Source organism: Ceratotherium simum, chromosome 14, assembly GCF_057802395.1.
Source record: "Ceratotherium simum simum isolate JZ-2026a chromosome 14, ASM5780239v1, whole genome shotgun sequence".
Taxonomy (NCBI): Eukaryota; Metazoa; Chordata; class Mammalia; order Perissodactyla; family Rhinocerotidae; genus Ceratotherium; species Ceratotherium simum.
In genome coordinates this window covers 893776-921100 of record NC_141913.1, presented here as the reverse complement: position 1 = coordinate 921100, position 27325 = coordinate 893776, and the positions used below count along the sequence as shown (strand labels likewise).

At 39.5% G+C, this 27325-nt stretch overlaps 1 protein-coding gene across 1 annotated transcript in view; it reads left to right on the top strand.

Annotated features, from left to right (window-relative positions):
• Positions 1 to 27325, top strand: part of L3MBTL4 (L3MBTL histone methyl-lysine binding protein 4) — a 386879-nt gene that overhangs the window by 18348 nt on the left and 341206 nt on the right. Inside the window, 1 exon segment of the mRNA XM_087439397.1 lies at positions 22116 to 22171. Coding sequence (XP_087295523.1) covers positions 22116 to 22171 — 56 coding nt within the window.

Sequence of the window (27325 nt, the reverse complement as noted above, 5' to 3'; positions counted from 1 at the left end):
GGCCACAAAGCTTGAGAGATAAGAAGGTTGAAGGGTCATAGCAGGGATTGTCTGGGCCAAGGAGGCAGCATGAGCAACGGCATGGTGTTGGAAGCCCATATGACATATGTGATATGTGACCAGATTATAAGGACCTGTTTGACTGAGCAGATGTTGCTGTTGGCAGTTTTGGAGAATGAGCATCGGGCTGGGGGTCAGAATATTTGGATTTTAGTCTTTGGCTCTGGTGACAATTAGCTCTGTGACCAGGAACAAATCCTTCCCCAGAATGGGGCTCAGTTTCTTTGTCTATAGAGCCAGGGTCTTAGATTAGAAGGTCTTTAAGGGTCTTTCCATTTCAATAAGTCTAAAATTGGGTACATAATGAGATAGGAAGATGACCACGGGGATCAGCGTGGCCAGGCTCAGAGGGTCTTGATGGCCGAGCAGAGCATGTTGTACTTGGTGTTGTGGCTGCTGGACTTGATATACTGACAGGAAGGAGCCATGCTGGCTTCAGTGAAGTCTTTTGTGTAATTTCTTTAAATAGATATTGAGAAAATGTTTGGGGTAGGATTATTTTAGTTTCTTATCTTTCAGTAGTACTTAATTTTTTATCATTTTGTTGCCCCACACGTGTCTGATATCAGTTTGCATCAGCCAATAGAATTCATGTATATATGGGGGAACTATAGAAAGGAGATGTTTATAAAGCTATGTTAGATTTTGTTCCTTTGTTTTTCATATGAGTCTTACAAATACAGTTTTAAAACATACCTGGAATTTTGTTTTTATTCAGGTATAGTGAGACTAACCGGTCAAGAGACCACTGCCATTGAAGATAGTTTGTTACTTTCATTTCCCAAGAGGAGGGGCACATCACACCATGCATGGGGAAGCACCAGAGTTGGTAAGGAGGCAGAAGGAATGAGGGGAAAATGTGGGCAAAAGCGTTTATTGTGTTTTTTATGGAAGGAATGGGCAAGGCAGGGTAAGCAAGCGAAGTAGGCTTAGGATTGGCTAGTTTGAATGATTTCAGGGGTCTCTGGCTGTAGGGGCTATCTCTAATTGCCTGTGTGGCCCTGGAATGATTTAGGGCAGGAGGAGAGTGTCCCAGACTGCAGGAGCCTGGTAAAAAGAGGTGGGTGGGGTATGGACTCAGGCTTGATTGGTTTGCAAATCAAGGACCTGATCACAGACAGGTTGTTTGCTATCTCTAGGAATTAGCTCACTCTGAGAGGGACAATCCCTCCCCTGTCCACAAGCCCCTGAATATCAAAGCATCATAAAATACAGAAAATAAAAAACATGATTAATACAAATACTATAGAGAGATTTCATTCAGAGACTGTAGCTATATTATTATTTGAACAAAATGAGAGCATTTCCTTCTCTCTGTCTGCATCTCAATTCTAGTAGAGCAATGGAAAGTAATCTTTTCCTGTACTTTTATCTGAAAGGTTAGTTTCATTTATCTTTAGTTTGTATCCCACATTGAATCAGAGCAAAAAAGAATTTGAAAAGTGGACTTGAAATAGCAGGTGAAATTCAAATAGTAGTTTATTACTGGAGTTATTAAATAAGATTTCAGTGTTTTCTATAGCTCATGAAACCAGTAGGTAATCACCCGCTGTTCTTCTGGAAGAGGCACAGCAGGGTGCTCGAGAGGCCTGGAGTGGTCAAGGGACTCGATATGACAGTGAAGGAAAGGAAGGAGGCATTTTCTGACAGTTCCAAGGAGGTGACTTGAAATCGCCAAACGCAAATCAGTGGGTGAAAATCCTTTGTTTTGCTTCCTTGATTGGAATTCATAGACAGGGAAATGAAGACAATGATTAATTAGAAAACATCACTGTAACTTGTAGTAAAAGTATATGATACATCCAAGGCCTTCAGGAGGCAACAGAACATCAGGTCTTTTTGGTTATTTTCCCCCCTCATAATCCTCTCTTCCAAAATGATGGATTTTGAATTGGAAAATGGAGAGGTACCATAGCAAAGACTACTTTTATGTTCCTTAAACCATTACCTCTCCTGTTTCAGGGCACTGTTTTTTTTTTTTCCTAAAGCTTTATTTTCAGTTTTCAGAACTAAAGTTTGAAACCTGAGAAATCACAGTAATGGTTTTATTTTTCTCAATTCATATCGATTTCCTTAAGTATTCTGTCTGCGAGGATGAAGAAAAGCGCTTGTTTTTCTTTTTTTTTTTTTTTAAATTAATTCTCTATTCATTAATAGCAGTATGGATTTATTACCTTGATGAAATAACTAGCCCAGGCAGAAGCAGAGAATGTTAAAGCTAGCAGGAGATTTAGAGAACGTTTAGTCCAATTCCTTTATTTCACAAACCAGAGCAGTCAGGTCTAGAGGACATACGTCATTTGTTCACAGTTACACAGCTCTTTATGTAGGGTTGGGATTTGGCCTTAGGTCACCCGACCCCAAATTCAGCATTTTTCCTGCTCTATCATATAATATTAAATCCTTTCTGATTTGCAAAATTGTTCAAAAAGTGAAGTTAGCATATCATAAGAGAAGTATAAATTTGTTTTGACATGCAAAATTAATCATCTTTTGTGTGTATGCCTTGATCCATCTAAAAAGCATACGGACATAAGGAGCTTGAGTAATTTAACTCTGAAGTAAGAGGTAATGTTATTTTTGTGAGGAATATGTTTCTTCTATCTAGGCAGAATTTCAGTAGCAAATAAAGAAGTGTGAACCAAACATCCTAATCCATCAACTGAGTGACAGACAGCATATTATATATTTCTTTTTATATTTGAATGATAGTGATCATAAAAATGCTTCAGTAGCTGTTGTGCTTAGATAATCAACTCTTAAATACTATTTCTTGTTACTGTTTCAGTTTTTGCAGTAGAACCTTTATGAGAAGGGACTTGTGTTGTTTTGAATTATGTAAATGTCACACGTGTTGAGTGGGTAAAGAGGGATGAAATTGGCGTAAAGAGCTACCATAGAAAATGAGACCCAAGTCAGCTCCTCATTTCACATGCAGTAGAACAGAGGTAGACAGGATTGGGTTACTGCTTTCCCACTCCCACCCCCTGCCTGTCAAACAGCGGCTGTGTGGCTCATCGTATGGCCCACAGACCTTCAGCAGTGGCCTCCGTGGGGTTGTTGGAAACTCGTAATATCAGGCTCCACCCCAGACCTACTGAATCAAGATCTGCATTTAACAAGGTTCCCAGGTGATTCACATGCATGTTAAAGTTTGAGAAGCACTGGGTTATAGTACATTTTATCAGCATGCTACTTTATTAATTGCACAGAGATAGCCATGGTAACTTTGGACGTGTAACCTACCAGGCATAAAAATACTATTCTTGAACCTTGCATTCATGCCTTCATTCAGCAAATATTTGTTGAGCTAGACTAGGTGCCAGGCGATGTTCTGGGGGTGAAAGATGGTGAAGACACTGTCTACCTTCAGTAAGCTCATCAAAGCAGGCAAGACCAGGTAGTGCAGTGCGATAGGCCCAATAACAGAGATTTATATAGGATATTTCCAGGCTTCAGAAGGTTACCCAACTTAGTATGGGTGGAGTGGCGAGGAGGAAGTAGGATCAAAGAAAGCTTCCCGAGTTAACTCCTAAAGGATGAGTAGACATGTATTTATTTTCTATTGCTGTGTAACAAATTACCACAAACTTAGTGGATTAAAACACCCATTTTCTATTATCCCAGATTTTCTGTAGGTCAGATGTCCAGGCATGGCTTAAATGGATCCTCTGCACAGGGTGGCCTGGCTGAGTTCCTTTTGGAGCTCAGTGGTCTCTTCCAAGCTCATGCGGTTTTCGGCAGAATTCCTGTTTTCTTTTTGGCTGTCATGCAGGGGCCACTCTTGGCTCCAAGAGGCCCTGCAGTTCCTTGCCACATGGCCCTCTCACAACATGGCTGCCCCCTTTTTCAAGGCCAGCAGGAGACTCGCCTCTGTCAGCTGAGTTGGAGTCATATGGGAATGCGATCAAGGGAGCGACTATCCCATCACCTTTGCCACATTCAGTGATCTAGAAGGAAGTGACAGGTTCCACCCCCACTCAGGGGAGGGGATTCTGCAAGGGCATGGCTCATTAAGGTCAACTGAGAATCCTGCCCGCAGCAAGGAAATTAGCTGGTGGAGGAGAGGGTGTGGGTGAGAGAAACCACAGAGTGAGTTCAGGGAGCTTTGAGGGGGGGATAAGAAGAGGTTTAGAGTATAAAATGATGAACTCCCTTTGGTAATTATTGGGTCTCAGGAGCTTGTAGAGCATCCAGATGAAGCTGTGCAGTGGGTCTTTGGATCCACATGTCTGAAACTTGCTGGGGGGAGAGGTAGATCCATCAGTCGTCATGTTTGCGAGACTGCAAGTGGACTGGATGGTGTGGGGGTGAGTGCGACGGGCTGTGGGTGAGCCGGAACCCTGGAAGGGCGGCAGTGATGGCTGAGCTCGGGCCGAGGCCGGGCGGGGAAGGCCACAGCGAGCCCAGAGCTGCAGTGCAGGGAGAACGGCACGGGCAGTGTCGTCAGTCACGGGTGAGAGTGTAATGAGGAGGGAACAGTAGAGCAAGCCCGCAAAGCAGCCGCTCGACAGAGAGGAAACACCTGGCAAATGATGAACAGTCAGGGCACAAACATTGGACATTGTATTTTATTTGCACCCTCAAAACCCAGCACAGTTCCTGATATATAATAATTGCTCATAAATGTTTTTTAAATAGATAATTAATTCAGTTAGGGTTTTAAGATTCTTCTTTACTCTCCCCTCAGAATTCTTCTGTGATCAGAGATTTGTTCATTTGAGATGTTTATTCAGTTGGTAAACACAAATAGGGAGGCTAACAATTTTCATTCCGTCTGGATAGCGTCTTAGCAATTTGAAATCTGGCAAAATAACTGTGATAGCTACCATGGAGAGTCTACCATGTGTCATGTGCTGTAGTAAGCCTCTACCTGAGGATCTCTAATCCTTAAAACGATGCAGTAAAGAAGTTATGATTCTCTCCAAGTCACGGGTTAGGAAACTGAGGTTTGTGGAAGTGAAATCACGTCATACAGCTGGTAAGGTGGAGCGGGAATTTGAACCCTCAGCTGTCTGGCTTTAAAATCTGTACAGAGACCGAACTCTCTTACTGCATATAAAACACTAAATAGCCTAAGAATCATATTAAAACATAAGGCTGTAATAATTAAAACAGTGTGGCACTGGTACTTGAATAGACAGACCAACTAAAGAAACAGAAGAGAAAAGCCATAGTAGGAGCAAAAGCATGTGGCAGTTTAGTGTACAGTACACACATCGTAGATTGATGGGGAGAAGGAGGGCTGCTCAGTAGGTGGTCTTGGGACAGGAGAATAGCCACCTGGGGAAAGGTATCATGTCTTTACTTCACACCGTGTCCTGGCAATAATTCAGATTTATCAAAGATTTAAATATAAGAAATAAACCGTAAGTGTAATAGACATAAACAAAGGAGAAGGTTTTTATAATCTGGGAGCAGAGAAGGATTTTCCAACTATTACTCAAATCTAGAAGCCATAAAAGAAAAGTTTGATCATTTCATTTTTTAAAATAAGCAAATAAAAATCTATGCATATTAAAAAATACCATAAGAAAAGTGAAAAAGAGAAATGACAAACTGGGAAAAAATAAATAGTGCGTCTCATATTGTAGACAAAGGACTAATCTTCCTAATTTATCAAGACCAAAAGATGAGTAATCATTCCAAAAGAAAAATGTACCAAGGATGTAAAGAGATATTTCATAGAGAAGGAAATACAAATGGGTTTTATTTTTATTTATTTATTTGTGAGGAAGATTGGCCCTGAGCTAACATCTGTGCCAATCTTCTGCTATTTTTTATATGTGGGACACCGCCACAGCATGACTTGATGACCAATGTGTGGTCCACACCCAGGATCCGAACCCACGAATCCTGGGCCGCTGAAGGGGAGCGTGTGAACTTAATCATGCCACTGCCAGACTGGCCCCCAAGTAGCTTTTAAATATGCAATGTGATCTTCAGCTTCCTCATAATGAAACAAATGCAAATTAAAACTATAGTGAGATGTCATTTTTCACTTGTCATCTTGGCAAAAATGTGATGGCATTTACTGTTGGCAAGGCTATGGGGAAACAGGCTCTGACCTGAGGCATATGGGACTGTTGAGTGGGCAGCTCATGTGGGGTATTTATCTGCAGGAAAGCACAAGTCTCCTTGGGCCCGGCACTTCCACTTCTGAGAAGTCATTCCATAGATATGCTTGCACATATGCAAAATGACACATGTGCTCATTTTTTACTGCAGCATATATGATTGGGAAAAAGATTGGAAACAACCTAAATGTCCCTAAATATAGAACCAGTTAAATAAAGCATGAAATAATATCCATTGAGGGTAATACTGTGCAGCTATGAAAAAAAAGAATAATGTTCTTTATAACCTGATCGAGATCTCCGAGGTATTTTGTTAAGTGAAAAGAGAGGCAGAAAACAGAATTATGATGTGCTACCTTTTGTGCACAAGAACAAGAAAGTAAGAATATATATGTTCATGTTTCTTTGTATTCTTATAAGGAAAACTTTGCATGGGTAAATTAGACTCTAATAACAGGGATTACGGGCTGGAGGTGTGAGTTGGCTGATGAGGAGGAATGGTGGGAAAGTTTTCACTGTATTATTTGTTTCTGGATATATTTTTTCCTTGAGCCATATGAACTCAAAAAATAAAATAAATTATATGTATAGAAAGATACCAAGCTAAGGCATCTCAAGGAATCTGTCACAATCAATTATATGTGGCTATATGGGCAAACGGCAGCCTGATGCAGTCAGCTTCAAACTTATTGGTTTGCTTACCCCATCAATAAAGAAACTTTAATCACTTATCTCCATATATGTGGATTATTTATTTGAAAATTATATGATTTACTACTATACAAATTGTATTTTGTACCTTAAAGCCATAGACTAAAAAAGAAACTAAAAAAGTGTAATATAAAAATGAAATTAATAATATTTATTTTAACCATTAAAAACGAGTTTGCTATCATTAAAATATTAATATGAATGATTCTTTTTTGGAAACTTGATTCAGAGCTTTGTGTTGTCATTATCTGAAGTCTATTTTTTTTTAAATTTTATTGAGGTCATAATAGTTTATAGCATTGTGAAATTTCATTTGTACATTATTATTAGTCAGTCGCCATAGATATGTGCCCCTTTACCCCTTATGCCCACCCCCCAATCCCATTCTCCTGTGGTAACCACTAATCTGTTCTCTTTGTCCGTGTTTTGCTTTATCTTACACATATGAGTGAAATCATACGGTGTTTGTCTTTCTCTTTCTGACTTATTTTGCTTAACATAATACCATCAAGGTCCATCCAGGTTGTTGCAAGTGGGGTGATTTTGTCTTTTTTTATGGCTGAGTAGTATTCCACTGTATATATATACCGCATCTTCTTTATCCATTCGTCAGTCGATGAGCGCTTGGGTTGGTTCCACGTCTTGGCTATTGTCAATATTGCTGCAATGAACATGGGGGTGCATACATCTATTTGAATTGTTGATTTTAAGTTCTTTGGATAAATACCCAATAGTGGGATAGCTAGATCATATGGTATTTCTATTTTTAATTTTTTGAGGAATCTCCATAATGTTTTCCATAGAGTCTGCACCAGTTTGCATTCCCATCAGCAGTGTATGGGGGTTCCCTTTTCTCCACATCCTCTCCAACATTAGCTATTTTTTCTTGGTAACAATAGCCATTCTAACAGATGTAAGGTGATATCTCATTGTAGTTTTGATTGGCGTTTCCCTAATGATTAGTGAGCTTGAACATCTTTTCATGTGTCTGTTTTCCATCTGTATATCTTCTTTGGAAAAATGTCTGTTCATATCTTCTGCCCACTTTTTGATCAGGGTTTTTTCTTTTTTTGTTTTTTGTTTTTTTACCTTTTTTTAATTGTGAAATTTTTGTTTTACATTATTGTTTGTCAGTCACCATATAAATGCATCCCTTCACCCCTTGTGCCCACCTCCCACCCCCGTTGCCCCTGGTAACCACCAAACAGTTCTGTCTGTGTGTTGGTTTATCTTCCACATATGAGTGAAATCATGCAGTCTTTCTCCTTCTGGCTTACTTTGGTTATTAACATAATACCCTCCAGGTCCATCTATGTTGTTGCAAATGGGATAATTTTGTCTTTTTTTATGGCTGAGTAGTATTCCATGGTATATATATATACCACATCTTCTTTATCCATTCATCAGTTGGGGGACACTTGGGTTGCTTCCATGTCTTGGCTATAGTGAATAATGCTGCAATGAACATAGGGGTGCGTAAGCCTCTTTGGATTGTTGATTTCAGGTTCGTTGGATAGATACCCAGTAGTGGGATAGCTGGATCATAAGGTATTTCTATTTTTAATTTTTTGAAGAATCTCCATACTGTTTTCCACAGAGGCTGTGCCAGTTTGCATTCCCACCAGCAGTGGATTAGGGTTCCCATTTCTCCACAGCCTCTCCAGCATTTGTTGTTTTTTGTCTTGGTGATTATAGCCATTCTGACAGGTGTAAGATGATATCTTAGTGTGGTTTTGATTTGCATTTCCCTGATGATTAGTGATGTTGAGCATCTTTTCATGTACCTATTGGCCATCTGTATATCTTCTTTGGAGAAGTGTCTGTTCATTTCCTCTGCCCATTTTTTTGATCGGGTTGTTTGTGTTTTTGTTGTTCAGTTACATGAGTTCTTTATATATTATGGAGATTAATCCCTTGTTGGATATACGGTTTGCAAATGTTTTTTCCTAGCTGGTGGGTTGCCTGTTCATTTTGATCCTAGTTTCATTTGCCTTGTAGAAGCTCTTTAATCTGATGAAGTCCCACTTGTTTGTTTTTTCTTTTGTTTGCCTTGTCTGAGTAGACATGGAATTTGAGGAGATCCCTTTATGGCTGATGACAAATAGTGTACTACTTATATTTTCCTCCAGGAGTTTTATAGTTTCAGGTCTCACCTTCAGGTCTTTGATCCATTTTGAGTTAATTTTTGTGTGTGGCGAAAGAAGATCGCCTACTTTTGTTCTTTAACAAGGGGCTGTCCAGTTTTCCCAGCACCATTTATTGAAGAGACTTTCCTTTCTCCATTGTATGTTCTTAGCTCGTTTGTCAAAGATTAGCTGCCCGTAAATGTGAGGTTTTTATTTCTGGGGTTTCAATTCTGTTCCATTGATCTGTGTGTCTGTTTTTGTACCAGTACCATGCTATTTTAATTACTATCACTTTGTAGAATGTTTTGAAGACAGGGATTGTGATGCCTCCAGCTTTGTTCTTTTTTCTCAGAATTGCTTTAGCTATTTGGGTTCTTTTTGTGCCCCATGTGAATTTTAGTATTCTTTGTTCTATTTCCATGAAGAATGTCCTTGGGATTCTGTTTGGGACTGCATTGAATCTGTAGATTGCTTTAGCTAGTATGAACATTTTAACTATGTTTATTCTTCCAATCCAAGTGCATGGACTATTTTTCCATTTCTTTATGTTATCATTGATTTCACTCAATAATGTTTTATAGGTTTCATTGTATAGGTCTTTCACTTCCTTGGTTAAATTTATTCCTAGATATTTTATTCTTTTTATTGCAATTGTAAATGGCATTGTCGCCTTGAGTTCTCTTTTTGTTAGTTCATTGTTGGTATATAGAAATGCAACCGATTTCTGTAAGTTGATTTTGTACCCTGCAACTTTGCTGTAGTTGTTGATTATTTCTAATAGTTTTCCAATGGATTCTTTAGGGTTTTCTATATAAGATCATATCATCTGCAAACAGCGAGAGTTTCACTACTTTGTTGCCCATTTGTATTCCTTTTATTCCTTTTTCTTTTCTAATTGGTCTGTCCAGAACCTCCAGTCTGTGTTGAATAAGAGTGGTGGAAGTGGGCACCCTTGTCTTGTTCCTGTTCTCAGAGGAATGGCGTTCAGTTTTTCCGCATTGAGTATGATGTTGGCTGTGGGTTTGTCATATGTGGCCTTTATTATGTTGAAGTACTTTCCTTCTATACCCATTTTGTCGAGAGTTTTTATCATAAATGGGTGTTGTATCTTGTCAAATGCCTTCTCTGCATCTATTGAGATGATCATATGGTTTTTATTCCTCTTTTTGTCAATGTGGTGTATCACATTGATTGATTTGCGGATGTTGAACCATCCCTGTGTCCCTGGTATAAATCCCACTTGGTTATGGTATGTGATCTTTTTAATGTATTGCTGTATTCAGTTTGCCAATATTTTGTTGAGGAGTTCTGCATCTATGTTCATCAGGAATATTGGTCTGTAGTTTTCCTTCTTAGTATTGTCTTTGCCTGGCTTTGGTATCAGGGTGATGTTGGCCTCATAGAATGTGTTGGGAAGTGTTCCATCTTCCTCTATTTTTTGGAATAGTTTGAGAAGGATAGGTATTAAATCTTCTTTGAATGTTTGGTAAAATTCCCCAGAGAAGTCATCTGGTCCTGGACTTTTATTGTTCGGGAGGTTTTTTATTACTGTTTCAATCTATTTACCTGTGATTGGTCTATTCAGGTTCTCTATTTCTTCTTGATTCAGTTTTAGGAGGTTGTATGAGTCTAGGAATTTATCCATTTCTTCTAGATTGTCCAATTTGTTGGAATATAGTTTTTCATAGTATTCTCTTATAATCTTCTGTATTTCTGTGGTATCTGTTGTAATTTCTCCTTTTTCAGTTCTAATTTTATTTATTTGAGGCTTTTCTCTTTTTTTCTTTGTGAGTCTGGCTAAGGGTTTGTGAATTTTTTTTTTACCTTCTCAAAGAACCAACTCTTTGTTTCATCGATCCTTTCTACTGTTTTTTTGGTGTCAGTTTCATTTATTTCTGCTCTAATTTTTATTATTTTCCTCCTTCCACTGTCTTTAGGCTTTGTTGATTCTTCTTTTTCTAATTCTGTTGTTCGTAGTTTGAGGTTGCTTATTTGGGCTTTTTCTTGTTTGTTGAGGTGGGCCTGTATTGCTATGAGTTTCCCTTTCAGGACTGCTTTTGCTGCGTCCCATATGAGTTGGTAGGGTGTATTTTCATTTTCATTTCTCTCCAGATATGATTTGATTTCTCCTTTAATTTCATCGATGATCCATTGGTTGTTTAGTAGCGTTTTGTTGAGTCTCCACAACTTTGTCACTTTCCCAGTTTTTTTCTTGTAGTTGCTTTCTAGCTTCATGGTGTTATGCTCGGGAAAGATGCGTGTTATGATTTCAATCTTCCTGAATTTATATAAGCATGCTTTGTTTCCCAACATATGGTCTGTTCTTGAGAATGTTTTCCATGTGTTCTTGAGAACAATGTGTAATCTGCTGTGTTTGGATGGAGTGCTCTCTATATATATCTAACAAGTCCATCCCATCAATTTTTTAAAGATTTTATTTATTTATTTATTTTTCCACTTAAAGCCCCAGTAGATAGTTGTATGTCATAGCTGCACATCCTTCTAGTTGCTGTATGTGGGACGTGGCCTCAGCATGGCCGGAGAAGCGGTGCGTTGGTGCGCGCCCGGGATCCGAACCCGGGCCGCCAGCAGCAGAGCGTGCGCACTTAACTGCTAAGCCACGGGGCCGGCCCCCATCAATTTTTTAAGTTCATTATTTCCTTATTTATTTTCTGTCTTGATGATCTATCCATTGATGAAAATGGGGTGTTAAGATCCCCTACTATTATTGTGGTGTTGTTAATAACTCCTTTTAAGTTTGTTAATAGTTGCTTTATGTACCTTGGTGCTCCTGTATTGGGTGCATATATATTTAAAAGTGATATGTCTTCTTGGTGGCGTGTCACGTTTATCATTATATATTGCTCCTCTTTGTCTCTCATTACCTGTTTTATCTTGAAGTTAACTTTGTCTCGTATAAGTATGGCAACGCCTGCTTTATTTCGTTTGCTGTTAGCTTGGAGTATTGTCTTCCATCCTTTCACGCTGAGCCTGTGTGCATCTTTAGAGCTGAGATGTGTTTCCTAGAGGCAGCATATTGTTGGGTCTTGTTTTTTAATCCATCCCACTACTGTGTGTCTTTTGATTGGAGAGTTCAGTCCGTTTACATTTAGGGTACTTATTGATACATGAGAGCTTTTTGTTGCTATTTTATTGCTCATTTTCCAGTTCTTTTGCATTTCTTTTGTTTCTCGTCCCAGGCATTTCAGACTACCAGTTCAGTTTGGTAGTTCTGTATGGGGATTCTCTTAGTTTTCTATTCTTTATCATGTGTGACTCTGTTCTGATTATTTGGTTAGTGGTTACCATGAGGTTTGTATAAAAATCTCGTGGATATGATAGTCCATTTTTTGATGGCCTCTTATTCCCTTAGACTAAGTCAATTCGATCCGTTTCCTCTTCCCCTTCTAAGTTATTGTTATCACATCTTATTCCTTCTTGTGTTGTGAATTTGTGTTTAATGTGATGAGATTATATTTATTTCTGGTGCTTACCTTCCCTTGATCTTTGGTTTTGCAATTAAGTGTTTGCTAATCTATTCTGATAGAGAGCTGCAATTTTTCTGGTTTTGTTGACCTATTTTCTTCCTTGTTCAAAACTTTAAATCCCCTTTCTCTTTTTTTTCTCAGGCATGAGGGCCTTTTTGATCACTTGTAGTGGGGGTCTTGTGGCAATGAACTCCCTTAGCTTTTGCTTATCTGGGATAGTTATTATTTCTCCATCATATCTGAAGGATATTTTTGCTGGATAGAGTATTCTTGGCTGAAATTTTTTGTCCTTCAGAATTTTGAATATATCGTTCCACTCTCTCCTAGCCTGTAAAGTTTCTGTTGAGAAATCATCTGGGAGCCTGATAAGAATTCCGTTGTACGTTATTTTTTATGTCTAACTGCCCTTAATATTTTTTCTTTGTCATTGACTTTTGCCAGCTTTACTACTATATTCCTTGGAGAAGGTCTTTTTCATGTTGATGTATTTAGGAGATCTATTTATTTCATTCACTGGTCTTTCCATCTCCTTCCCCAGGTTTGGGAAGTTCTCAGCTATTCTTTCTTTGAACAAGTTCTCTGCTCCTTTTTCCCTCTCTTCTCCCTCTGGAATACCTATAATCCTTGTATTGGATTTCCTAATTGATTTGGATATTTCTCAGAGAGTTTCTTCATTTCTTTTTAGTCTTAGTTCTCTTCCCTCCTTCATCTGGAGCATTTCTGCATTGCTGTCCTCAATATTGCTAATTCTTTCCTCCATATTGTCAGCCCTGATGCTTAAGGCTTCCAGATTTGTCTTTATCTCCTCTGTTGTGTTTTTCATCTCTAAGATTTCTGATTGGTTTTTCTTTATAGTTTCAATTTCTTTGGTGAAGAAACTCCTGATTTCATTGAATTGTCTATATGTGTTTTCTTGTATTTCATTAAGCTTCTTTATGATGGCTCTTTTGACTTCTCTGTCATTAAGGTTATACAGTTCTGTGCGTTCTGGGTTGACTTCTGAGTGCTTGTCATTTTCCTTTTGGTCTGGAGATTTAATATATTTTTGCATAGTGCCTGTCGGTGTTGGCTTATTTTTCCTCATAGTGAAAATATATGGTCGCAGTTTCCTCTTGCTGCCACTTGGTGGTGGTCAAGGGTTGTGTATTCTGTGCCCGCCTTGATCTGCAGGTGCTCTGATTCCCTCCTGGCTGAGCTGAGGCGTGGCTGAGCTGAAGCGTGGCTGATCTGAAGCATGGCTGAGTGGAAGCTGCTGGCGGTGAAGTGTGGGAATAGCTGGACCTGGAGCATGGGAACAGCTGTGACTGGAGCGCAGCTAGGCCAAAGCACCTGGGGCTTGGTGTGGGTGGGTTGAAGCAGCTGCAGCTGAAGCGTGGCTGGGCTGAAGAAGCAGGAGCTGGAGTGACAGTTGGCTGAAGAAGCTGGAATTGGAGTGTGGCTGGGCCGAAGTTGCTGGTGCCAAGTCAGCTGAAGCCTGAGCATGGCCAGGCTGAAGCAGCTGGAGCCGGGTGGGTGGTTGAGCTAAAGGAGCTGGGGGCAGGGCATGGTCGGGCCAATGCAGCTGGGGCCATGGCATGGTCCAGCCAGAGCAGCTGGGGCCATGGCGCGGTGTGGCATGAGCTGCCACCACCTCTGGTGTGGGGGCGTGGGCATGCCCTGCTGCTGGTGGGGTCGGGGTGCTGTGGGGTTGTTGCCCCTTGGGCCTGGGCATGGGTGCACCACTGCCACTAGTGCCCAGGTGCTGGGGGGCTGCCCCCTCTGGGGCTTGGGTGCGGACGTGCTGCCGCCACTGGTGGGGCCCAGGTGCTGAGGGGTCACTGCCGCTGGTGCCCAGGCACTGGGGGCCACCGCCTCTAGGGCCTGGGCGTGGGCGCACTTCTGCCACTTCTAGTGCCTGGGCACCTAGGGGCCAAAGCCTCTGGGGGTGGGGCACGGTCACGCTGCTGCTGCTGGTGGGGCCTGGGCTCCAGGGGGCTGCTGCCTCTGGGGGTGGGGTGTGGTCACCCTGCTGCTGCTGGTTGGGCTTGGGTGCCTGGGGGCTGCTGCCTCTGGAGCTTGGGTGTGGGCGCACTGCCACCACGGATGCTGGGGCTCTTTGGGGAGCTGCCGCCTCTGGGGCCAGGCCAAGCTGAAGCACCGCTTTGCCAAGGCTGCAGGGCCGCTGTGCTGAAGTGCTGGGCGGGCAGGCAGGCAGGTGCAGGAGGGGCGCTTACTTTCACTTCCCCGATTTCGGAGGTTTCTCCCCTTGCTGTCACTCTCTGCTCTCCTGAGGGTTTAGCTTGTTGAATACCCTCGCAACAGTTCTGCTCCCACTCCTTACACTTACTCTGGGGATTCCAGCCCGTCGGAGCTTGTGTGTACGGCTGCCTGGGTGCCTCAGACATCCCCTGTGTTGTGTGAGTGGCTTCTGGAATACGAACGTCCTTTTTGTTGTGTCTTAGAGGGGGAGAGTTCACTGGGGAAGCTCACTCCTCCATGATGCTGACATCACTGGGTTGTTTGTTTTTTTCTTGTTGAGTTGTGTGAGTTTTTTATATATTTTGGAGATTAACCCCTTGTTTGATATACGATTTGCAAATATTTTCTCCCAGTTGATTGTATTTTCATTTTGTTCCTGGTTTCCTCGAAGTTCTTTAGTCTGACGAAGTCCGACTTGTTTATTTTTTCTTTTGTTTCACTTGTCTGAGTACACATGGTATTCCAAAAGATGTTTCTAATGCAGATGTCAAAGAGTGTACTGCCTATATTTTCTTCTGGGACTTTTATGGTTTCACATCTTACCTTAAAATCTTTGATCCATTTTGAGTTAATTTTGGTGTATGGCAAAAGACAAGGATCTACTTTCATTCTTTTGCATGTGGCTGTCCAATTTTCCCAGCACCATTTATTGAAGAGACTTTCCTTTCTCCATTGTATGTTCTTGGTGCATTGTATGCTCTTTCGTGAAGATTAGCTCTCCCTAGTTGTGTGGTTTTATTTCTGGGCTTTCAGTTCTGCTCTATTGATCCATGTGTCTGTTTTTGTACCAGTATCATGGTGTTTTGATTATGATAGCTTTGTAGTATATTTTGAAGTCAGGGATTGTGATTCCTCCAGCTTTGTTCTTTCTTCTCAGGATTGCTTTAGCTATTTGGGGTCTTTTCTTGTCCCATAGGAATTTTAGGATTCTTTGTTCTATTTCCATGAAGAATGTCACTGGGATTCTGTTTGGGATTGCAATGAATCTGTAAATTGCTTTAGGCAGTATGGACATTTTAACTATGTTTATTCTTCCAATCCAAGTGCATGGAATATCTTTGCATTTCTTTATGCCATCATCAATTTCCTCCAATAATGTCTTATAGTTTTCATTATGTAGAGTCTTTCACCTTCTTGGTTAAATTTATTCCTAGATATTTTATTCTTTTTATTGCAATTGTAAATGGGGTTGTATTCTTGAGTTCTCTTTCTGTTAATTTGTCATTAGAGTATAGAAATGCAGCTGAATTTGGTAAGTTGATTTTGGACCATGCAACTTTGCTGTAGTAGTTGATTATTTCTAATAGTTTTCCAATGGATTCTTTAGGGTTTTCTATATATAAAATCATGTCATCTGCAAACAGCGAGAGTTTCACTTCTTCGTTGCCTATTTGATTTCCTTTTTTTCCTTTTCCTTGACTAATTGCTCTAAAACCTCCAGTACTATGTTGAATATGAGTGGCGAGAGTGGGCACCCTTGTCTTATTCTTGTTCTCAGAGGGGATGGCTTTCAGTTTTTCCCCATTGAGTGTGATGTTGGCTGTGGGTTTGTCATATATGGCCTTTATTATGTTGAGGTACTCTCCTTCTATAACCATTTTATTGAGAGTTTTTATCATAAATGGGTGTTGTATCTTGTCAAATGCTTTCTCTGCATCTATTGAGATGATCATGTGATTTTATTCCTCGTTTTGTTGATGTGGTGTATCACGTTGATTGATTTGTGGGTATTGAACCATCCCTCTGTCCCTGGTATAAATCCCACTTGGTTATGGTATGTCATCTTTTTAATGTATTGCTATATTCAGTTTGCCAATATTTTGTTGAGGATTTTTGCATCTGTGTTCATCAGCGATATTGGCCTATAATTTTCCTTCCTTGTGTTGTCCTTCTCTGGCTTCAGGAGCAGGCTGATACTGGCCTCACAGAATGAGTTACGAAGCATTCCATCATCTTTAACTTTTTGGAATAGTTTGAGAAGGATAGGTATTAAATCTTTGAATGTTTGGTAAAATTCCCCAGAGAAGCCATCTGGTCTTGGACTTTTGTTTTGGGGGATGTTTTTGATTACTCTTTCAATCTCTTTCCTTGTGATTGGTCTATTCAGATTCTGTATTTCTTGAGAATCTGTTTTGGTTTTGGGAGGCTGTATAAGTCTAAGAGTTTATCCATTTCTTCTAGATTGTCCACTTTGTTGGCATATAGCTTTTCATAGTATTCTCTTATAATCCTTTGTATTTCTGTGGTATCCATTGTAATTTCTCCTCTTTCATTTCATTTTTTTTTTGTGTGTGTGAGGAAGATCAGACCTGAGCTAACATCCATGCTAATCCTCCTCTTTTTGCTGAGGAAGACTGGCTCTGAGCTAACATCTATTGCCAATCCTCCTCCTTTTTTTCCCCAAAGCCCCAGTAGATAGTTGTATGTCATAGCTGCACATCCTTCTAGTTGCTGTATGTGGGACGCGGCCTCAGCATGGCCGGAGAAGCGGTGCATCGGTGCACGCCCGGGATCCGAAGCCGGGCCGCCAGTAGCGGAGTGCGCGCACTTAACCACTAAGGCACGGGGCCAGCCCTCTCCTCTTTCATTTCTAATTTTATTCATTTGAGCCTTCTCTCTTTTTTTCTTAGTGAGTCTGGCTAACAGTTTGTCAATGTTTTTTATCTTCTCAAAGATCCAGCTCTCATTTTCATTGTAGTACTGTTTCATTAGTTATTGATTATTATTATTATTTATTGTTAGTTTTATTATTACTGGCTTTTTTGTTTCAATTTCATTTGTTCCTGCTCTAATTTTTATTATTTCTCTCCTTCTGTTGACTTTGGGCGTTGTTTGTTCTTCTCCTATTAGTTCCGTTAGATGTAGTTTAAGATTGCTTATTTGAGATTTTTCTTGTTTGTTAAGGTGGGCCTGTATTGCTATCAATTTACCTCTTAGGATCGCTTTTGCTGCATCTCATAGGAGTTGGTATGATGTATTTTCATTTTCATTTGTCTCCAGATATTTTTTGATTTCTTCTTTATTTTCTTCATTGATCCATTGGTTGTTCGGTGGCATGTTGTTTAGTCTCCATATATTTGTCACTATCCCAGTTTTTTCTTGTACTTGATTTCTAGTTTCATAGCATAGTGGTCACAAAAAATGCTTGATATTATTTCTATCTTCTTAAATTTATTGTGGCTTGCCTTGTTTCCCAACATGTGTTCTATCCTTGAGAACGTTCCATGTGCACTTGAGAAGAATGTATTGGGATGGAATGTTCTCTGTATATCTATTAAGTCTGTCTGGTCTAGTTTTTCAGTTAATTCTTCTATTTCCTTGTTGACTTTCTGTCTGGATGATCTATCCATTGATGTAAATGGAGTGTTAAGGTCCCCTACTATTATTGTGTTGCTGTTAATTTCTCCTTTTAGGTCTGCTAATAGTTGCTTTATGTACTTTGGTGCTCCTATGTTGGGTGCATATATATTTATAAGTGTTATGTCTTCTTGGTGGAGTGTCCCTTTTATCATTATATACTGCCCCTCTTTGTCTCTCATTGTCTTTTTTATCTTGAAGTCTACTTTGTCTCATATAAGTGTGGCAACACCTACTTTCTTTTGTTTGCCATTAGCTTGGAGTATCATCTTCCATCCCTTCACTTTGAATTTGTGTTTGTCTTTAGAGCTGAGATGTGTTTCCTGGAGGCAGCATATTATTAGATCTTGTTTTTCAATCCATCCAGCCACTCTGTCTTTTGATTGGAAAATTCAGTCCATTTGTATTTAGAGTGATCATTGATATATGAGGGCATAATGCTGCCATTTTATCACTTGTTTCTCATTCGTCATTTCCCTTGTTTCTTGTCCCAGGTATTTCTGACTTCCTGTTCAGTTTGGTTTTTCCCTATGATGGTTTTCTCTTTGTTTATCATTTGTGTCTCTGTTCTGATTTTTTGTTTAGTGGTTACCATGAGGCTTGTATGAAAGATCTCATAGATGAGATAGTCCGTTTTCTGATAGCCTCTTTTTCCTTAGTCTAAGCAGGTTCCATCCCTTTCCTCTTCCCTAAGTTGTTGTCATAGCTTATTCTGTTTTGTGTTGTGAATTCATGAGGAAAATGAAGTGATTATAGTTATTTTTGATGCTTTCTTTCCTTTCATCTTTAATGTTATAATTAATTGTTTGTTAACCTGTTTTGATAGAGAGCTGCAATTTTCTAATTTTTGTCTGTTTATTTATCTCCTTGCTCAAGGCTTTGTACACCCTTTCTTTGTTTTTCAGGTATAAGCCCCTTCTTGATCATTTCTTATATGGGGAGGTCTTGTGATGATGAACTCCCTCAGCTTTTGTTTATCTGGGAAAGTTTTTATTTCTCCCTTTCATATGAAGGATAGTTTCACTGAATAGAGTATTCTTTGCTGAAAGTTTTTGTGTTTCAGAATTTTGAATATATCGTTCCATTCTCTCCTATCCTTTAAGGTTTCTGCTGAGAAATTCGCTGAGAGCCTGACAGGGGTTCCTTTCTAGGTTATTTTCTTCTGCCTCGCTGCTCTTAATATTTTTTGTTTGTCATTGACTTTTGCCAGTTTTACTAATATATGCCTTGGAGAAGGTCTTTTTACATTGATGTAATTAGGAGTTCTGTTAGCTTCGTTTACATGTAATTCCAGTTCCTTCTCCAGGTTTGGGAAGTTCTCAGCTATTATTTCTTTGATGAAGCTCTCTGCTCCTTTCTCCTTCTCTTCTCCCTCTGGGATACCTATGATCCAAATTGAGTCGGATATTTCTTGGAGAATTTCTTCATTTCTTTTTAGTCTTTGTTCTCTCTCCTCCTCCATCTGAGGCATGTCTATATTTCTGTCCTCTAAATTACTAATTCTGTGTTCCATAATATCAACTCTATTTTTTATTGACTCCAGATTTTCCTCTATCTCATTCATTGTGTTTTGATCTCTAAGGTTTGTTGTTGGGTTTTTTTTTTTATAGTTTCAATCTGTTTTGTGAAGCATTCCTTCTGTTCATTAATTTTATTCCTGAGATCCTTAAACTGTCTTTCTGAGATTTCTTATAACTTGTTGAGTTTCTTTATGATAGCTATTTTGCTTTCTCTGTCATTTAGATTGTAAATTTATGTGACTTCAGATTTGGTTTCTGGGTGTTTGACATTTTCCTTTGGGTCTGGAGTGTTAATATAGCACTTCATGTTATTGGATGGGGTGGACTTGTGCTGTCGCATAGTGGTCATATCTGGTCACAGATTCCACCTGCCACCACTGTGGGGGGCAGGAACTGTGTCTTCTGAGCCCTCTGTGACCCCTGTCAGATGTACTTGTCTGTTGAGAGCTCTGCTGACAAGCCCCATCTGCATTTGCCTGCTGGCTGCTGCTTCTGCACTCACGAATGTGCAGGTGCTCTGGTAGGGATCCCCTGTGCTGGGTGATCAGCAGAGCTGGTGTGCCAGGTGAGGGGGTTAGGTGCTTTCTTTCGTGTGTGCGATTGCATGCGCCCCTGCTCTGCACTCACGGTCTGCCAGTTTGGGCAGCTTGGCTTGGTGGGGGCGCCCCCATGATTATTTAGCTGCCTCACTGTGGAGCATTCCCACGGGCTGGGACGCAATTCCGAGAGCGGAAGCATTCCTGCAGAGGGCTGCCTCCTCCCCCTTCTCCTCTCAGGGTCACGTGCTGGCTGCCAGCAAGATCCTGTGCCTAGATTGCTGCCACTTGGGTTGGGAGAGGAGATCCCTACCTCCGGGGGGGTCCAGCACCCCCACCTTCAGACGCATGGCTGCATGGGTCTATCAGACATCTGTTGTGTTGTGCGAGTGTCCTCTGTTGGTATATGAGTGTCCTTTTTGTTGTATCTTAGGAGGCAGAGACTAAGGGAAGAGCTCACTCTGCCATGACGCTGATGTCTGAAGTCTGTTTTTTAGGTGTGGTTTTAGTGGTTGTCATCACTAGGCTGAGTGACCATCCTGGTTTGTCTGGAATTGAGAGGTCCCCCAGGTGTGGGACTTCAGTGCTGTGATCAGGTCAGTCCTGGGCAAACTGGGACAGTTGGTCACTCTAGTCATAGCTTAAAAAAATACATCCCACAGATATATAGACATAAACTGGGAAATGGTTGTTGGTCAAACTTACTAAATCGTGATACTCATTTTTTGGCATCACCCATCAATTGTGTGAAGGCTTTTGTCTGTTTCAGCTGCTGTATTTTCATCTTCTCTGATAACAGTTAGTTTTTCTTTGGAACTAATCAAAAGTATTGCATATTTATATTTCCAAAAATGAGTTCAAAGCTGACTGAAACGATTCATTTGGAAGGTTTTAAAATTGGGAAACTTTGTTCCCCAATTTTCGAGTGTATAATTCTTAAGAGTTTTTATAGGGGCATACATTGTTTATGGCCTCAAACTTATGTAAATGAAACATGTTTCTGGATAGCTGTTAACAAAAGCTCTTTACTACTGTGAGATTCTTTCAAAAAAGAAGTTATTCTCTTAGTCTGTGTTAAATGGTCAACTTTCCTTCAAGAGTTGCTGCAAGAGTGTGCCGAATGCATTGCTTGCCCCCTGGAGAGAAGCTCTGCCCTCCTCTTATTGGTTGCTTGTGTTGTTCCTCCTATTCAGTCTGTGGTTTCTTCTTTTTTTTTTTTTTTTTGTGAGGAAGATCAGCCCTGAGCTAACATCCATGTTAATCCTCCTCTTTTTGCGGAGGAAGACTGGCTCTGAGCTAACATCTATTGCCAATCCTCCTCCTTTTTTTTCCCCAAAGCCCCAGTAGATAGTTGTATGTCGTAGTTGCACATCCTTCTGGTTGCTGTATGTGGGACGCGGCCTCAGCATGGCCGGAGAAGCAGTGCGTCGGTGTGCACCTGGGATCCGAACTGGGGCCGCCAGTAGTGGAGCGTGCGCACTTAACTGCTAAGCCACGGGGCTGGCCCAGTCTGTGGTTTCTTTGTAGGAATCATTGAAGTCATTTGTCCATTCTATGAAGGTCAATTTGGCTAAAATTAGATAATTTTGTCTTCACTGAACCTTGTAAGCTGTAGTAGATCCTGGTATGCTGCGAGCAAAGGTAGGATGGAGGGCCTGGCTCTGGTGTGGGACGTGCCCCTTCCATCAGCCTGCCCGTCGCATGACTAACAGACCCAGGGATCCTGTCAGGGAGGTACCCTTGTCAACTTGAGTATTAACTGTTGTTGTACCTTACTTTTTCTCATATTCTAGCCCATGAAGAATTAAGATAGTAGTAAAGGACCACATCTGAATGGTTCGTGGTGTGCCCCTCTTGGGGTTTGCACACCCACCCGAAGGGCAGTGGCTACTTTGTTTATAGTGCTTTTCATGGCTTGGCTTCCTGCACACAGAAAAGTTAGTTTTCAGTGTTTCAAACAATTATGCAAAAATGTGGTCTAACCACGTTTTCTGTGTTCTAGGAGGCAAGCTGAAGAGGAAAAGAAGCCCAGGGATGGGGCAGTTCCTTTGAGTCACGGTAATTATTACCACCCTTTAACCTTCAGTTCACAGTGAACAACTTTTAAATGAAATTTTTATTAGATAGCTTTAGTTGTTTTAGGTTTGTTAATTCAAGTCTGTAATAACAGTATCATTTATTGATAGTGAATTACATACTCTTCTGTAGGCTTTAGCAGTGTCATCGAAGATTTTCAAATATATATATGAAGAAAAAGTCTGAAGCTCTTATCTCATTTATTTGCCTTTTAAAAATGCTTTAAGTAAAACAACTTCTGATTTTTAATCTTTCCCCATGAACAAGAAACCAAGAGATGCTGCTTGGTTTATTTATGATTCTTTGCTTCAGCTTTTCTCAGATTGGTTTTATCTTCTAGTGATTGCATTTGTGCTCTTCTGTTGAAATCAAGTTTTAGAGGAGATTGTACATTTTCTCTAGGATGAATGTCCCTTATTATGGTTATTAATACGTCAAGAGGTTTTATATAACAGTTTTTTGATATTCATCTAATTCTCTGATGCTTTAAATTCAAAATTTGCCGTTTCCTTGGAATATATATTCCATATATTTTGTGATTATTGCTATATGAGTAGACAGCTGTTATTAAATTTTCTATAAAATGTATTTGAATGTGCAGTAACATTTGTGCTATTCTTCATGAGAAGGAAGCTTATAAATTTGATAATTCTTTCCTAAGGAACTTTTAAAGTACCTTAAGTATTTGTTCAGTAAGTTTTTTTTTCCAATAATGGAAACAACTAAAAATACTTTGAAAAAATGACAAACAAGAATTGAGGTTTTTAAAGACCAGTCTATAATGCTTAGTCTTGGGACACAATATGGAAAATTTGTGATCTTCTCCCTAAATGATTTTTAAAATAAAAGTTGTTTTCTATTCTAAGCAAAATTTGCTGCTTTAAATTTCTTTTCTTCTCTTGCTGTCACCCCAGTCCCATCATGTTCTTTGCTGAAAAAGCAAAATAAAATGCAGTAATTTGATAATTATGTAACGTGATGTTTAGGTCCATTGAAATATTCTTCAGTTATGCAGTGCTGGAATTCTGGAAAGAAATTTGGACTGTACCTGGCCCTAACAGCAGGGTTTTTTTAAACACATTTTTTCTTCTCAGAAAGAGGTTATGATTTATGATGTGTTGTTTCTCCCCTGCAGCTATATTTTCACACTAACGTAAATTGTTTGAGATTCTTTTATTCCATGGTTGAAGCACTTATTCTAGAAAAAGAAAAGCAGAGTTGGCCAACAATTTAAAATGTTCAGTCCCCAAAGCTAAGATTTTTTTAGTAATTTAGTATTTGTAGTTTCATTATAGCTGAGTATATGTTTCTCTTAAATAGGTTTTCAGTTTTAGTAGAAAGTAACTTTTTGCTGCTGTTCTTCCATCGTCAGACTTGTTTTATAGTTAGTGTTCCATTCTCAAAAGTTTCACCCTGTGGTTTCTTTTTCTCCAAATCTGATATTGTCGCTCTTGCTGTGTTCCCCAGCCCTAGAACACAGCTAAGTGTTTAGAAGAGAGTGAGATTTGGATGGTGTGTCCAGATGCTACAAACTGCTAGTTGAAATAAAAATTGAATTATTTGAGGCCCTTTTGCAGTAATTTATATTTTTACCACTTTTAGTGGGACAAAGGAAGCTATTCACTAAATTGCCTATTGTCCTAGTACTATAATGGGAGTTTTCCTCCTATAGTTCCTAGAAATAGTTTAATCTTTTTTGTAGGCTGCTTGCAAAACAAAAGACCTTTAGTCACTTACCTTATGTCTTAATAACAAAAGAAAAACAAAAGCTATGTACACTTAATATTTATATGTGAACAGAAAATTGTATTGAAAGATAAATGCTTAATTCTTAGTAATGATTTTACAATAAGCAAACTGTTTCCTTGGAAATCATTACAAAATAATTTGCTGAATGACCAATCTGTGCCACTAAAATTGACCCCTGTGTTACAGATGATGAAGCTTTGAGAGGCCATTTGACTTATTTAGGGTAAATTTAACTAGTTCGTGGTGGATCCAGGGTTTGAAACCACATCTAGCAGGTTCTAAAACCTATGTGCTTTCTACTTTCCTGTGTTCTTCTACTTTAACATTCTCCCTTCTTTGTAGCTATTAAGACAAAGGTAGAGAAAACTGAGATCTCGCTTAGAAATGAGGTGGGAAAAGTAACTGCTAATAATTAAAGCATTAATGGTATCTAATATAGCCCTCTGTGTCCTTGGGGACGGGCTGAACTAGATTTTTCTTGACATAGTCATGCCCTGGGATTAATTTTTTTCGTTCTTTTGGAAACTCTCTGAGCTTTATTATTCCTGGTGATTCAAAAAATTTAACAACTGTCTTAGATACCCCTAAGAGAAGACTTGTCTCAGTAAGTATTATTTGTTAATAATTATATATGATTGAAGTTATAGAATTAGTATTATCAATCACTTTGTAATCCCAGACCTCTATATTTGAAGTCTCCAAAAAAACCACAACTGATTTCTTCAGTTCAACAAATGATCTGGCTTTTCCCCTTCTAAATTTTAAGTGCTATTTTTAACTAATGATAATATTTGTTTGGTTGAGTGTTTGGTTGAGGTCTTTGTCAACATAAAAACAGTAAAGGAAATTATGAAGGAAAGTGAGATGTAGACACATCCAAATTAAACTCTGTCCAACAAAGAACATCATAATAACAAAGTGGAAATAACAAACTAGCAAATATTTGCCATAACTACAGCTGACAGAAGGTCCATACTACATAAAGGAATTAGAAAAAATACTCAGATACAGTAAGATCTCAGTGCAAAACAGGCAAAGGGCATGAGCAAGTAATTCATGGAAGAGAAAATAAAAGTGGCTAAAAAATAATATGTTAAATATATTTAGTCTTACTAGAAAGCAAAGAATATATGTTTATTTTTTGGAAATAATCTAAATATCCAATGAATTAGGAATAGGTAAAACATCATGGTACAATTATGTGTAGACAACTGCGCAGTCACTTAAATGCTTTTGAAGAACTTAAATTACATAAAAGGGAAAGCTTATGATAAAATACTAAGGAACAAAACCTCAGGGGATTAGTCTTAATGATGGTTTAAAAAAATCAGATATCTGTAAACAGAAGGAAAGATGTTAACAATTGTTTTCTCTTAGTTGTGAGATAAAAAGTATGTTTTCTATATTTTCCAAGTATTTTTTTACAGTTAGTATGTAATCATGTTACAGTCAGACAAATATGAAAAAATAAATTCAGAGGCTCTTGAACATTAAAAACTTCAATTTATGGGGCTGGCCCAGTGACGTAGCGGTTAAGTTTGCACGCTCCGCTTCCACTGCCCGGGGTTCGAGGGTCCGGATCCCAGGTGTGGACCTACGCACTGCTCATCAAGCCATGCTGTGGCGGCGTCCCATATAAAGTAGAGGAAGATGGGCACGGATGTTAGCCCAGGGCCAGTCTTCCTCAGCAAAAAGAGGAGGATTGGCAACAGATGTTAGCTCAGGGCTGATCTTCCTCACTACAAAACAAAACTTCAATTTGTGGAATGGAGGGCATTGTTGGAATATCTGTTCTTAGATTTTTTTTCTTTTTTTGTAAGTAAACTTTTTATTTTGGAATAATTTTAGATTTAGAGAAAAGTTGCAAACATAGGACAGAGATAGTCCTGTATGCCCTTCACTCAGTTTCTGCCAACATTAATATCTTATATGACCACAGGACATTTGTCAGAACTAAGAAATTAACATTGGCATATCACTATTCACTAAACTGCAGACTTTATTCAAATTTCACTAGTTTTTCTAGTAATGTCCTTTTTCTCTTCCAAGATCCAGTTCAGAATATCAGTTTGCATTTCATTGCATGTAGACTTCCTTTACCACAGAGTCTCTCATCTTATTCTCTCATGGCCAGAGGTCGCCCATAGCATCCAGGTTTCTTGAGAGCTGCACTGTTTCCTCCCTTGCCATCACCTCCTCCTGTCTCCACCAGCTGTCGTCTGCACTCAGTCACCCCTGACACTGTTCTTGCTTAACTCGCCAGTGCCTCATGGCTAGTCACAAGTTTGTTGTTTAGATGGATCCAGGGACCTCCCAAATCAGCGGAAGCTTTCGTGCTCTTGTTTTTCTTACTCTTTAGGTTTCACTTAGACATTAACTGAACTCTTCCTTCCCTGACGTTGAGTCTGCTTCTCTGTAGTCCTTCATTCTGTAGCACCATCATTGACCTGTTATCAGTCTAGGATCCTGGAGCCATCCTTGACTCCTCCCTCCCACTTACCCCTGAGCCTAGCCAAACAATTGTTAACTTTTCTCTACTCATCCTTCTTGATATCTCTCAAATAATATCTCCCAACTTAGAGCTGTCCCTAGCCACTTTTCAGTTGTTGGTCAAGTCTTTTTATACCATCTCTTCACCAACTAAAATTTATCTGAAATTCTGGTACTAGAGTGCCTTGTATCCTTTCTCTAGAATATCATTAGACACCATCACCAGCGGGCACTTGCCCTGTTTTGCTCCAGCTGAACAGAACGTGCAGTCTAGACCTTGCTGTATGAACAATTGTTTCTTCTGCCTGGAGGGCTCTTCTTCTGGCCTTATCCAGATGGCTGTCTCCTTCAAAACCAGATTATCTTCTCTACTTTCCTTATTTCGTATTTTTCTCTCTATTCTGTTTTCTCTCAGCATATCCTAGGACATTTAGTTTTTTAAAAATTCAGTTATATAATATGCTATATCTCTCACTTAAGTTAGGAATCTTTTAAAAAGGCATATAATCAGGTCCAATCTGGCCAATAGGATCTATTGTTTAGTATACTTGAAGTAATAATTTACTAAAGCTCTGAAGTATTAATTAGCTAAATGGCCTGAAGAAGAATTAACACAGCTGCCAAAAGTGCTTAACTTATTTTCAAGGAGTAGTTTCTGTACTGGGGGATATGGCTTATTAAGTGATTGTAAAAGATTCAAAGATGACCCCTTGAGCATTATCCCTGGAGTCTTTTGTTAGAGTATCTAGATTCCTTCCTGGGTGTAATGACAGAAGTACTTTCTTGCAAAATAGTTATATGTCAATGGAACTAATTTCTGCATTTTTTAAACTTTGTGGGAGATCTGTTCATTCTCACCAAGATAATTCCTTCCTAAGAATGGATATCAACATCAGA